This window comes from Rattus rattus, chromosome 7, assembly GCF_011064425.1.
Source record: "Rattus rattus isolate New Zealand chromosome 7, Rrattus_CSIRO_v1, whole genome shotgun sequence".
In the NCBI taxonomy this organism is placed as follows: Eukaryota; Metazoa; Chordata; class Mammalia; order Rodentia; family Muridae; genus Rattus; species Rattus rattus.
Genome location: NC_046160.1, coordinates 101,019,691 through 101,034,196, shown reverse-complemented (window position 1 = coordinate 101,034,196; position 14,506 = coordinate 101,019,691). Strand labels below are relative to the sequence as shown.

The window sequence follows — 14,506 nt, the reverse complement described above, 5'->3', positions numbered from 1 at the left end:
TCAAATGGTGAAGAGCCTGTAGTTTTACATGCGTTCTCTCAGGAGATCTCAACAATTGTATGACAGAGGTGCTGTTTCCCTTCGTTTATAAACGAGGGAACTGAAGTTTGTGTGAACAGGACGCGGCTAAATCTGAACTCTTAACAGAAAGACTACACCTAATTAAAATGAGCTTTGCTCTCAAACACCTTAAAAATCAAACACATGAAATAAAATGGACTAATAACCAACATGAAAGAATGCAAGGACCAGAAAAAGTGAACAAATCAATAAAAGCAAAGGAGAAAAAACATTATTCAGCTTGAGTTATTGTTGGAAGAAGAAGAAGGAAACCAGGTAAAGTTTTAAGCACAGAATAGAAGTCAAATTTACAGTCATGGAGGTGAGATAATATAGGCAGAAAAGAACATGAAATATGCAGAACCATGAAGAATGGCCTATCTTGAACTTTAAAAGGGAAAATAAATGCGATTTCACTTGCAGATGGCCATTCTGTATCAACTACTTTGAATTTCTAAATAAATCAGTGGCGTTTATGGATAGGCATAATTTTATGATTATTTTACTATAATTCTATACGAAGAAGTCTATGAAAGTAGGTATTGTTAGATAGCCAAATCCAAATCTTGTTTTTCTTCCTTTTTAAAACTGGTGCTTCAGGGTCATAAAGTGGCCCCTGTATGGATAGACTCCTGTAGCATGAGGCCTGTAGTCACTGCTCAAGGATTCCTGTTTGGGCTAAGGTCCCTTCTGGCTCTCAGGTCTTAACAATTTGAATCCTGCCCAGAACTGCTGGAGACTAAAGACCTATTTTGCCAACACCACTTCCAGCAGGGGGAGACATGCTACCTTAAATGTTGCATTAGGATTTGGGACGAGATTTTCCCACCCACTGTAAGCAGAGCAACTCCTTCCAGTCTACTTCAATAAACTATCACCTAGCCATATCAGGATTTGACTTTTTAGTCCCATGTAAGGGAGCATGAATAGTTAGCCAGGTATGTATGCAGTATGTATGTGCATATATTTTTAAATTAGTTTTTACTTTTTTAAAATGTATTTATAGATAGGGCCTCTCTATATAGTCCTGGCTAGTCTGTTACTCACTTTGTAATCCAGGGTGACCTCGTCTCAAACTTTCAGTGATTCTCTGCCTCTGCCTCTGCCTCCTGAATGCTGGAATTACAGGCAGGAGCTACTAGAAGTGATATATCTTCAAATATTTATAAATAACAAAAATTTTGTCCAAGCTTGGTGGTGCATTTCTATAATCCTAGCTACTTGAAAGGCTGAGACAAAGGACGATTTGAGCAGAGGAGTTCACAGCTACCACAGAGGTGGGGGGCTGGGGACTCCGTGGTAGAGACCTTGCCTAGGGTGTACCAGGCCTGGGTTAGATCTCAGTGCAGAGAGAGAGAGAGAGAGAGAGAGAGAGAGAGAGAGAGAGAGAGAGAGAGAGAGAAGAAAGAGAGGAGGAGGAGGGGGGAAGGAAGGAAGGAAGGAAGGAAGGAAGGAAGGAAGGAAGGAAGGAAGGAGATAAAAGAAATTGATAAATAGGAAGGAGCAGGGAGGACGACCCCCAGACAGACCAAACCCACGCACCGCTGTATACTCGTATTCAGCGCCAAAGTCCCCTGCTGCCACCACGCCCAAAAGAAAGGCTGAAAAGGAAGCTAAATGAGACCAAGCCAAGGTGAAGGACAAGCCACAGAGAAGATCTGCTAGGCTGTCTGCCAAACCTGCTCCTCCAAAGCCAGAACCCAGGCCTAAAACGGCCGCTGCAAAGAAGGGAGAGAAGGTTCCCAAGGGAAGAAGGGGGAAGCCAATGCCGGTAAAGATTCGAGTAAACCTGCAGAAAATGGAGATGCCAAAACAAACCAGGCACAGAAAGCTGAAGATGCTGGAGAAGCCAAGTGACATTTTTGATAACTGTCTACTTCTGGTGACTGTACAGTTTGAAATACTATTTTTGTCAAGTTTTATAAAAACGCAGAATTTTGTTTTACTTTTTTTTTTTTTAACTCTATTGTTAGCACACAGAACACTTCATTGTTGAGGGGGGAAAGGATCATGTGTCACTAACAAAATATCACCCAAGCTAGATTGAGGACAGAAAACCTTTTTCCTTGATAATTTTGAAAGACTCCTGTTGGCTTCCAGGAGAGACATCCTGGCCTTGCATAGGTGGCCATCAAGGCACAAAATGCCTCAGAAAACTCTAAATTCATTTTTATATCCTCTTCCCACTTTACTATCAACACAGACTTAATTCCCTTAAAACCAGAGACCTGTTGGAACCTGACCCCCAGAAGTGGTTTTCTAGTCTATTGGATGATTGTTCGATATTCCTCGAGTGTTCTCAGAAGATCACTGGTTCCTTTTATAAAAGATTGTGGATCTTCAGATTGATAATTCTGCCATGTTCATATCCTGAAAGTCAGGGTTGGCGTGTGAAAAGTCATTAAACAACTTCCTTAAAGTGAAACCCTCACTCTGAGCTACTTCCCCCTTTCAAAGCACTGAATGAAGATTTCATTGGGTTTTTACAGTGGCTTTCTGACTTTGGTAGTCTATACAAGAAGAGAATTTAGAAGTTCTTGTATACTGTTGATTGTCTGCTCATGTCCTGCCTGAAATATCATGATTGTTTATGAAAAGTATCTTTAATAAAGCTGATTACAGTTTTTTAAAAAGGAAATTGATAAATAAACTTGAATCCTTTTTTTTGTTTGTTTGTTTTGTTTTGTTTTGTTTCTGTTTTTCCAAACAGGGTTTCTCTGTATAGCCCTGGATGTCCTGGAAGTAGCTTGGTAGACCAGGTTGGCCTTGAACTCAAATCCTCCAGCCTCTGCCTTCCTAGTGCTGGGATCAAAGGTGTGTGCCACCATGACCAACTTGAAATTATGCACTTTTTAATTGTAGGAATATATCTTATCTTATGTAAATGTAAACTTTTCCCATTCTCTTTTTTCCAGTTTTACCAAGGACCATTAAAAACCATAAAACTGGACCAGTTCTTGGACCAGCATTTGGAAGCCAGTGATTTCAATTTTCTGAACTTCCCTTGGCCATCTGTCACACTCTCTAGTCTGATTCAGTACCCAGCATTACTAACACTGGCCAGCTCATAGTCTTCAAAGAGGATTTGATGGTGTGGTGGATACATATGTGTGCTGGAGTGCCAGGATCACACTGGGCAGGCAAGGGAGACCCTGAATCTCACACAGACAGAGACATGAACAGGTCAGAAGGAGAAGGATTCATGGCCTCTTTCCCCTCACCAGCCAAGTTTTTCCTTGACTGGTGTTCATAGGTAAGAATCTAAAAGAGCAGGATCGTGAAAAAGGCCATGTTTATATACAGGAGGGTGTTAGCATTCAGGCACAGCCCTGACTACACAGACATAGGAAACTCCTCCAAGCAGCTAGCATGCCTTCTTTCTCCTGGCTGGTACTTTCCACTCCTTTCACACTCAAATACTCAACCTCTAGTACCTAGAACATTCAGAGACAACCTGAGTTATATGAGACCCTGCAGAGAGAGAGGCAGAGACAAAGGGAGATGGGAGTGAAGGACAGAGACACAGAAGCCCCGCTATTCTCACTATTCTCGTCGGAGTCATTTATAGGCTCTTTGTCTGTTGTTTTTGTTTTTGTTTGACACCCTGATCATTTATTCAAGAACGTCCTTAAAGAGCTGGAGAGGCGGCTCAGAGGTTTAACATGCTGGCTACTCTTCCAGAGAACCCTTGTTCAGGTCCTAGCACCCACATACCAAACAGCTCTAACTCCAGTCCCAGGGGATCTGATGTCCTCTGCTGGCCTCCACAGACATTGCCCACCCATGGTGCTCAGACATACATGCAGGCAAAACACTCAGACAATTAAAAAAAAAAAAAAAAAAAAACAACTGCTGGGCTGGAGAGACGGCTCAGTGATTAAGAGCATTGACTTCTTCCAGAGATCCTGAGTTCAATTCCCAGCAGCCACATGGTGGCTCACAACCATCTATAATAAGATCCAACGCCCTCTTTTAGTGTATCTGAAGACAAGGACAGTGTACCCATATACATAAAATAAATAAATCTTTAAAAAAATAAAAAACTAGGGGTTGGGGAGTTAGCTCAGTGGTAGAGTGCTTGCCTAGCAAGCGCAAGGCCCCTGGGTTCGGTCCCCAGCTCCAAAAAAAAAAAAAAAAAAAAAAAAAAATTAAAAAAAATTAAAAACTGACATTCTAAAAAAAAAAAAAATGCCTCCTTAAATCTGATTTAGCTCAAGGCTGACGGTATTTGGAATCTCTGAAGAATGTCAAAAGAGAGGACATGTGTAGTGTCTGGGTCCTGGCCAGCTAGGCTTGTTTAAGGTAGTGTCATTATTGGGACACTTAGACTCATCAAACCTGCTTCGTCGTCTCCCCTGTATCTTCAAAGACTAAGAGACTGGAGGGCTGAGTGGGTAGCTCAGTCAGGAAAGTGCTTGACATGAAAGCACACTGCCTGAGTTCACTCTCTAGCACCTAAGTAAAAAGCCAGGCACGTAATGCCCCGAAATCTCAGCACCACCGAGGTCTTAGTCACTGATATGTTGCTGTGAAGACACCATGGCCAAGGGACCCAAAAGAACAAAGCATTTAGCATTTAAACGGGGGCTTGTTCACAGTTTCAGAGGACTAGTCTGTGATCATCATGAGATGTGTGGCAGCAGGTAGGCAGGCAGGCATGGCGCTAGAGCAGAAGCTGAGAGTTTACAGCCTGATCTGCAGGCAGACAGAGATAGTGAGAATAGTGAGACGGGGCCTGGTGTGAGCTTCTGAAACTTCAAGTCAACCCCGAGTAGCACAGCTCTACCAATGAGGCCACACCTCCAAATCCTTCCTAAGCAGGTCCACCAACTGGGAATCAAATCTATGAGCCTACGGGGGCCATTCTCAGTCAAACTATCACAGGAGAGGTAGAAATGAGAGGAACCCTAGAGCTTCTGGCCAGCTAGCCTAGCATTAATCTGTAGACCCAGCTTCTAGTGAGAGACTTTGTCAAGAAGTTGAGGTAGATGGCTCCTGAGGATTAATACTCAAAGTTGTCCTCTGGCTTTCAAAAGTCCTTTTTTTGTTTGTGTAGGTATATTTGTGTGTGTGTGTGTGTGTGTGTGTGTGTGTGTGTGTGTGTGTAAATTAATAAAGGAAATTAAGTTTATTTTCAGTTTGCCTGAACCAGGAAAAGAAAGACCCCTAGTTTCTCCCCACCTCCTCTGCAGGAAAAAAACTAAATAAACTGGAAAATACACATGCAAAGCTCTCAGAGCCACTTGAAAGGTCGCCCTGGGAAACAAGTTCCCCCAGTGGCGGGTGTCAGAATTTCAGCCTTTCCCTTCCCTCAACAGGGGATTCCTAGAGTTCATGGTTTCAACAACTTGATATGGAGAGGAAGAGGCACAACGTTCTCTCTTTTGACTATCTCCTGCCACTGCCACTGAAGCAGGCTGGGTTAGTGGGTGCCCAGTGTTAGGGTGGAGTCCGCCCAGTTGTTCATCAAGACTGGATGCTTGATCTCAGTCCAAAATTTGCTTTTCTATGACTGATTGCCTAATCTCGGAGCCCAAGATCTCAAATGGAAGGGTGAAAAGCCCCCAAATCAGTCTCCAAAGACTCAAGCATGATAGGCTGGCTGACTTTTTCTTTTTAATTTGGGAGGGGGCAACCTTTTGAAAATTTGAATGAATAAGCCACTCCTCTTAATTTAAATTCAAATTCACTATTCCTTAATATCAAAGAAGACTTGAGATGTGATAACGCGTTCATCCTCCAGTGCTTTACCGCGCTTTCAACCTATTTTGGAGACAGTTGATGGTGTCAAGACCCGTGATGGAATGGATTCTTTACAAGGCCGAACATTTGTCTATGAAATCGTACTTCTTGGAAATCATACGCAAACAAAAGAATTATTAAGAGGTCTTTTCTACGGGTGTAAGAAGTATAGTCTGCTCACCCAGAACTTGGGTCTCTTTGTGGATTCCAGGGTTCCTTTTAAGACTTAAAAAGCTGCTTTTATCTAGTGAAGCCTCATCCCAGCCAGAGCCAGGGGACAGGATCCAGAGCCCTCATTGAAGTGACAGCCATGCACATGCAGAATTGCAATGCCTTTGGTCTTAGGCTTTGTGGTCAGGGATAACAGGATCACCCACAGGATCTGCCCACAGGGTGAATTCGGGAAAACTCACTGCAATGTCATGCACTGAGCGTTTAATGAAATTCTCCCTGCAGCAACTTGTGACAGGGCGTGGGGATCTTCTCCGGGGTCGGCACACTTCGGCAGGAGTGACTGTGTCATCCGGGGGCAGGTGTTCCCAGCCGTCCTTTACCTGTTGTCCCCTCGTGTCAGATTCAGCCAGGAAAGCACGTGACTGGCTCATCCCCCCCCCATTACACTGGGAATTACCAAGTGGTTGCCTAGCAACTCCCACAGAGCAATCAACGCGGTCTCTGTGGAGTGTAGAGTGGTTGGCTCTCCTCTCAAGAACATTTGCATTTTTCTCTTGGGTCTCTGGGAGAAAAAAATAGGTATGTTTCCCCAGCCCTGAAGCTATTCAAATGACGGTCTTTTGTCTTTCCTTTCCCCAGCATTTATTCTACACTTCATTATCACAATAAATGACAATTATTTGCTCTGGTTATTATTATGGCAAATGCGTCAATCCAATTCAGTAAATACTCTTACTGAACTGATAGCACTCTGCACACTGTAAGGAATTATAAGGGTGAACCACTGTGGTTCCGCTTCTCAGCCAACTTGAAATTTGGTACGGAACAGTGGGGAGCCCAGCTCAGTGGTAGAACACTTAACCTAGCGCATAGGACAAAATCCAGGGTGTGGTTGCAAGCCCGGGGGAAAATGAATATAATTGCTTATATCTTTGATACGTGTAGAAATTGCTTGCTTACGTGTGGAACAACTGTGTGTATGTGAAATGACGGTATTTTTATTTAGGATAATTTCTTTGTGTTTGATCGAAGAATTTTTTTCTTTTTTCTTTTTTTCTTTTACAGATTCCTGTCTGTCTGGTTAAAGATGCAATCAGTTCGGAAAACTGTAATCAGTTCAAAATCACTTTTAAGCCCCAGCTCCTGTTGGAATCTAAATAATTAGCAGCCTTTAAAAGGCTCTTGTAGGAACGTGTCACTGCCAGCGTTGATAGGATGGCACAGCCCAGCCTGAGCCTGTGCCGCAGTCTCTCTGCGTGATTGCTGCATGGAGTTCAGAGTCTACACCTCTACTTCACACATTCCGGTTTAAAGGATCCTCTTCCTTATCTCTCGTTGTCTGCTTTGGAGCAACATGACTGCCTCTCTCCAGCTAAGGAAGGTCTTCGGTCCTTTCTGACTCAGACCAGCAGAGAAGGCTGGAGGGAGGGCTGTTGTGTCTGTGCACCCCCACACACACATTCACATAGTCCCGGAAATCTGCTATGAATCACATGGGGACCCTAAGTGTGTACATTAATACCACACCCAAAGGACTGCCTGAGCCAAGGGAGTAAGGAATGGCCTGTATTGTATCCATGGGCTTTTCTAGAAAACTGAGACTGGAGAGATGGCTGAGAGGTTAAGAGCACTCACTGATCTTGCAGAGGACCTGGATTGATGTTGACTTCCTAGTATCTCTCTCTCTCTCTCTCTCTCTCCCTCTCTCTCTCTCTCTCTCTCTCTCTTTCTCCTGCTCCCTCCTTCCCTCCCTTCCTCCCTCTCTCCCTGGCTCTCTCCCTCCCTCCTTTTCCCGCCCCCCACTCTCAAAATCAAACAAAACCAGTGGAAATGACTCCTGCTGCCTAGAGTCTAGACTAGCAACCTAAGTTCCTTCCCCGGAACTGATCCCTGGAACACACATCAGAAAGCAGAAAATCAAATCCCCAAACTTGTCCTGACCTCCACACATAGGCTATGGCGTGTTCTCACCCATCCCACCCCCAACACAAATAAATGAAATTAAAAAAAAAATTTTTTTTTTTTTGTTTAAATGGACCTGAGTCCGATCCAGTGCCTTTTGATGCGGGCACATCCTTGACTGCTTTAATCTATACAGCATGTGCCACAGTTTGTCAGTGTGTCTTCTCCTTCAGACTTCAGGTAAAATAGCAAAAAAATTCCCCTCAGAAGCCTGTATCCAGTCTGGATATCTGGATCATTGTCCCTAACACAGAACAAAAACCTATTTCCTCACCATTCAGAAACCCTGCAGCTAGACTTCTCTAGGGCCGCTGTGGGGACCATTCCTGAGAGATTCCTCCCTTTGAACTAAGAGACCCTTCAAGTAGCTGGGGGTTGGGCAACCCGCAAGTGGGTAGAAGGCTGTCCTGGATAATCCACTTGGAAGGAGACTGCTTGTAAGTTTATTTGTTTACTTTAAATTTTATTTTACATGTATGGATGTCTTGCCTACTTGTATGCCTATGTACTCTGTGTGTGTGGTGCCCGGAGAGGTCAGAAGAGGGCTTAGGACCCCCTGGATCTAGAGTTACAGGTGGTTGTGAGTGGCCCTGTGGGTACTGGGAACCAAACCCAGGTCCTCTGGAAGAGAAGCTTGCGCTGTTAACTATTTATTTATTATATATTTATTTTTTGAAATATACTTTTTATTTGCTTGGTTTTTTTTTGAGACAGGATTTCTTTGTGTAGCCCTGGCTGTCCTAGAGCTTCCTATGTAGACCAGGCTGGCCTCAAACTCAGAGATTCTCCTGCCTCTGCCTCTGAGTGCTGGGATAAAAGGAAGGAAACACTACTCCCAGCAAATGTTTCCCTTCTTAACTGTCTGGACTTAATGACACAGACCTTTAATCCCAGCACTCAAAAGGCAGGCAGGTGGAGCTCTGTGAGTTCCAGGCCAGCAAGGGATACATAGTGAGACACTGTTGGGGAAAAAAAAATTGCTTTTAATTGCTCCAAATCTTACCTAACTACCTCTCCCTCTCCCCCTCTCTCCCTCACTCTCCTTCTCCTCCCCCTCTCCTTCCCTTCTTCCTTCCTCTCTGTTTCTGATTGCTCTTCCAGAGAACTTGAATTGGGTTCCCAGTACCCATATGGTGGCTCACAACTTTCTATAACTTCAGTCCTAGGGGATCCAATGCCCTCTTCCGGTCTTCAAGGGCACCGCCTGTACAAGGTGCACAGGCATACACACAAGCAAAGCACCCATATTCTGAAAATAAAAATAAAGGTTAAAATTTTTTAACTTAAAAGATAATGTCGAGTGTCAAGCAAGAGATGACATCCCAGAACTCGAAAGGGGAAGTTCAAGGCCCGGGGCTGGAGATGGCTCAGCGGTTAAGAGCACTGATTGCTCTTCCAGAGGTCCTGAGTTCAATTCCCAGCAACCACATGGTGGCTCACAACCATCTGTAATGAGATCTGATGCCCTCTTCTGGTGTGTCTGAAGACAGCTACAGCATACTCATATAAATAAAATAAATAAATCTTAAAAAAGAAGAAGAAGTTCAAGACCAACCTTGGCTATGTGAGACATTGTTTAAGTACAATAACCTGAATGAGGTACACACCCCTCTCTTTAAAGGCTCCTCTCAGAAGCTGGCTTCGTGAAACCTTGCTGGTCGAGTACTTGCCTGGCATGCACTAAGCTCTTGGTTTGATCTTCAGCACCAGCATAACACTGGGTGTGATGGTTCATTCCCGTAGTCCTAACACTCAAGAGGCAGAGACCAGAGGATCAGAAGTCAAAAATTATCCTCAACTACGGACTTCAAGGCTAGTCTAGAATACATGAAACCCTAAAGTAGTGGTGAAATTTTAAAACAAAGATGTCATCTAACAGATGTTAGTGTAGGAAAGGGCCCCTTCGTGCAAGCCTGTGAGATGCTTTCGGATGAGAGCAGCAATGGCTGTGCTCCAAGCTTAACGCTGCCTTGTACTCCTGTGCTATGAGAATTCTCTCCATAGAAATACCCACTCCCACACCCAGAAAGGAAGCCAACACAAAACAAACTATTTCTATCCAGAAAACACAAAAGACAAAGATAGAAAATGTGGTTGCCCTGAAAGCAGATGTCAGTGTGTGACAGACCAAGGAAGCCAGCGCGATAGATAGAACTCAGGGTGTGGCACTAAACACGTCCAGTGTCAGTAGAAGGCGGGCCCTGCTACCTCCGGCTGGGTTCCTTCTGTGATAGTTCTCCACCACTGTGGCAAGACACCTAACATGAAAGAGAAAAGGTGCGCTGGGATACAGTTTTAGTTCTTATACAACGAGGAAACAAACAAAGGCAGATGTCAGGACACCCACTTTCAATCCCAGCTCTCAGGAGGCAGAGGAAAAAACAAGGTTCAGAAAGCCCGGAGTGGATTCCTCCTGGCTCCTGAGGAGTGGAGTGGCTCCTGGATGCCCTGTAGCTCTTCCCCTCTAGTCTCTATGGTTGCGCCGGCGTTGACAGTATCGGCGCCTCACGAGTACTGAGGCTTCCAACTTTGTGGTCGATCTCTGAACGTTGCTGGGGCTTGGCGCTGCGCTGTGTCCGAGAAGAAGCAGCCTGTCGACTTGGGTCTCCTGGAAAAGGACGACGAGTTCGAGGAGTTTCCCGCGGAAGACTGGGCCGGCTTAGATGAAGATGAAGATGCCCATGTCTGGGAGGATAATTGGGATGATGACAATGTAGAAGACGACTTCTCCAATCAGTTACGCGCTGAGCTGGAGAAGCATGGTTACAAGATGGAGACTTCATAGCCCCAGGAATGTTCCAGGAACTTAAACATGGACTCTACCACATTCTCGGACAGAGAAACCAGCATGGGATACTTTAAAGAATATGTTTATTTCATTATCTCTGGGATTTATTTTTGTTTGTATAATAAAAACATAAGTAAATAAATGTTTCGATCTAAAAAAAAAAAAAAAAAGAAAGCCCGGAGTGCTCAGCACAGGTTCAAGAGCAAGAAGCAAAAGAGGTCCTGCTTCAGTGAGGTTGAAGGCAAGATCTACCTCCTCAAAGTTTCCCTCTGACATCCACGGATGTCACATGCACACACAAATACACACACACACATGTGCACACACATACACACACACATGCACACACATGAACACACACACACACACACACACACACACACACACAAACACAGATGGCTCGGCAGTCAAGAGAGCCTGCTGCTTTTGCAAAGGATCCAGTTTCGGTTCAACCCCACACAGCCCCACTCTCCCACGCTACTTTTCATCTTGGAATCGTTGTTGAGGATCCTCTAATGACATCATACTTCCTACCAGGAACTTAGGTGATATAACATTTTTTTAAAAAAATATTCCACTCACAGACTAAGGGTCTTCCCCTCAACCTTCAGGCATTCTTCCAGTGTTGTTCTGGTACCTTTTTGGTCTTACCAGAAGGATCCAACATGTTCAGGAATTGACTGGCACCGATTGAACCCATTCGAGCCCATATAGAGAGAGCTCCCCTCTGTGACTGAAGCCCATCCACTACTGGCACAAATGTTAACTATGGAAACCAAAGAGCTCAGCCTATGGTATCAAATTGTCATGATGCTGGCATTTAGCCCTAGGCAAGATCATTCCCTACCGTGGGTAACAGTTAACAGTGGTAGGTGGATTGATGCTTTCCTCCCTCTGAGGACAGATTTTGAGGATACAATGTCTGGCCCCATCATTTGCCATGTCCCTTGCAGAACTGTGTCCCTTTGCTATTGCAAAGGTCCTATGTATCACTAAGCACCCAAGGATGGCCCTTAATGCTTCATCCTCCTGTCTCTACCTCCCAAGTGCTGGACCATAATAAACAGTTTTTGTTTTGTTTTGTACCATGGATCGAACCCAGGGTCTCACGCATGTCACGTGTGCACTCTTCCAGCTGAGCTGTGAAGCCCCGGTCTCCCTTTGGTTTCTCTGTATATACTTTGTCCCTGACCATCTGTCAGCCCTTTGCTCCCCCATCTGCATGTTCTCTGCTGACTTTGTGGTTTTCCTGGCTGGGTGGGGGAAAGCAGTATAATCTCCCGTGTGTGCCCAGGCTGGCCACGTGGGCTCGAACGCTCTCACGCCACACCCCTCCACTCCGGGCCCCTCTCATCTTCTCTACACCCCATACTTGACACATGAGTAAGCTTCCGCTTGCAAAGCACTGATTCCAGAACCAGGAATGCTCAGGACCCAGCCAATAAAGTGTGTGATTGTCGAGGACTTCTCACAGAATATCTGTGGCCCCAGATGAAGGGCACGCCTCTGAACTGACTAGAACACAGGGTTCTTTAGCAACGAACATGAACCAGACCTTGGCTGAGCTGTCTGGAAAACAAGTCAACAACTCCCTCTCCAACCAGAGAAAGAAACGAGAAAATGGCTTAGTTTAAAACCAACAGGCTTTGGTACCAAGGCTGCTTGTTTAAATGTCTCTCTTTCAGTGTTACGTTTGGCCAAAGAAAGTCTCTGGGACGAGGAACACATAGACTCTGTATGAAAAGAAGGCAAAATACCGCTTTCATGGGAAATGCAGTGACCAGGATGTACACGTAGCCTTGGCGACCAACAAATAATGTTAGGAAACACAGTTGCGGAAGGGCAGAAATAGGACATTGGCGAGGTGCTCCAAAAAAAGAACAATATCACATGAAACAGTATTCAGCTAATGAGGGGGATGTGTTGCCATTGTATTAACCGTGGGAGTTATGAAGTGATCAAGAGATGGTTTCTGGGTTGAAACAGAAAAAAGAAGTGTGCCTGGCCACTGGAATAAATGTGTTCACAGTTCTTCTCTACCCGTATTCTAAGTCTTCACTGATAAACTGCTGTTCCTCACAGGCATCTGAGCATTTTATAAATTGGTTCTAAATTAATTTATTTATACAAACAAGAGGGTTTTCCCCCCACCTATCCTGGGACTTGGCGTCCCTTAAGAGTGGCCTCTGATGACCACTGTCTGACCAGTGGTGCTGCACCCTCAAGGACAGTAGAGTTGGGGGAAAGTCTTGTTTTTAGAATGGATAAAGCGCAGTAATTTAGTGGTTTCGAAAAGCCTTTCTCACTCGACGTACTCATTCCAAGTTGGCAGGAGCCTCTGTTCCATGTGGTCATTCAGAAAACCAGGTTTTGTTTTGTTTTGTTTTTACATCTTCTAGGATATATTTCGCTTGCAGGCTCAAAGCTGAATCTCAGGCAGATCCTTGCTCTGACTCAAAGAGCTGAAAAGCAGTCCGGATTAGACGAACCGCTGACTTAAGACGCAGGAATTCCCATGTCTTCTGCTCATAGAGTGTGATGCAGTTCCATCACATCTCTGGCACGGAGGCCAGAGATCGTTAGCCCCAGATGGACAACTACCGACCCCATTATAACTATGCACCTGTGGGGACTGGAGAGATCATTCAGAAGTTGAGAGCACTGGCTGCCCTTCCAGAGAACCTGGGTTCAATTCCCCGCACCCACAAGGCAGGTTGCAACCATCTGTAACTGTAGTCCCTTGTGGTGTGCTCTTCTCTTGGCCCTTCTGCAGGTACCAGAGAGGCACGTGATACACAGACAAAACAGCCATACACATTTTTTAAAAATTTTAAATGCACCTGTGGAAAAGGAAAGAGAAGTCATTGGTAGAGTCTGCTCTGGATGAAGGCCCTTCGTTGCTAATTTATTCCAGAGACACCTCAGAGAGAATTTATGCAACATCTGAGGGCAGCTATGGTCTGCTTCTGGCACAGGCCTTCCACAGCTACACAGTGAGGTCTTCCATACATTGTGAGCTCTCGCCTTGACCCACTTCAGAGGAAACCGTTTGTTACGAAGACAGTAGTTGTCACCTCTCATCTCTGTCATCTCAAATTCTTCACCCGACTGCTAGAAGTTGGACTTGATTTTCCTCTTAGAACATCCTTGATGCCCTATGGGCAGAGCTAATTCTACTCTTAGGTCCGGAGGAGGCCATATAACTAGTTAGGCCAATTAGACCATCACTTTCTCTGACCAGGGTGTTTTATTTGGGTTAGTTCTATGGTCAAATTAGCCAGTCATATGCCATGAAAACTTCCCTGGGCAACAAATGAAGAAAAAACACACTTCTTTTTTTTTTCTTTTTTTTTTTTTTTTCCTTTTCTTTTTTCCGGAGCTGGGGACCGAACCCAGGGCCTTGTGCTTACTAGGCAAGCGCTCTACCACTGACCTAAATCCCCAACCCGAAAAAACACTTCTTATGTTCTTAAGTTTATTGGTTCCTTCCTTCCTTCCTTCCTTTCTTCCTTCCTTCCATCCTTCCTTCCTTCCTTCTTTTCTCTCTTTCTTTCTTTCTTTCTTTCTTTCTTTCTTTCTTTCTTTCTTTCTTTCTTTCTTTCTTCAAGACAAGGTTTCACTGTTTAACCCTGGCTGTCCTAGAACTCACTCTGTAGACCAGGCTGGCGTCTGCCTCCAAGCACTGGGACTAAAGGTATGTGCCACCACTGCCCCGACTTTCAAATGGGGTGGTTAGGCCTGGTTCGCTCACAATCACCCATCCCTTCAGGGAGACAGATG

General features: G+C 44.7%; 1 protein-coding gene and 1 pseudogene across 1 annotated transcript; both read left to right on the top strand.

The window, feature by feature from the left end:
* Positions 1-376: 376 nt before the first annotated feature.
* On the top strand, positions 377-1,917 carry LOC116906164 (annotated as a pseudogene).
* A 7,886-nt stretch (positions 1,918-9,803) lies between these two features.
* Positions 9,804-10,723, top strand: LOC116906163 (26S proteasome complex subunit SEM1-like). The gene is made up of 2 exons (XM_032909142.1): positions 9,804-9,819; positions 10,458-10,723. Exons 1-2 carry the CDS (start codon positions 9,804-9,806, stop codon positions 10,721-10,723), a joined length of 282 nt encoding a protein of 93 aa, XP_032765033.1.
* Positions 10,724-14,506: the final 3,783 nt, after the last annotated feature.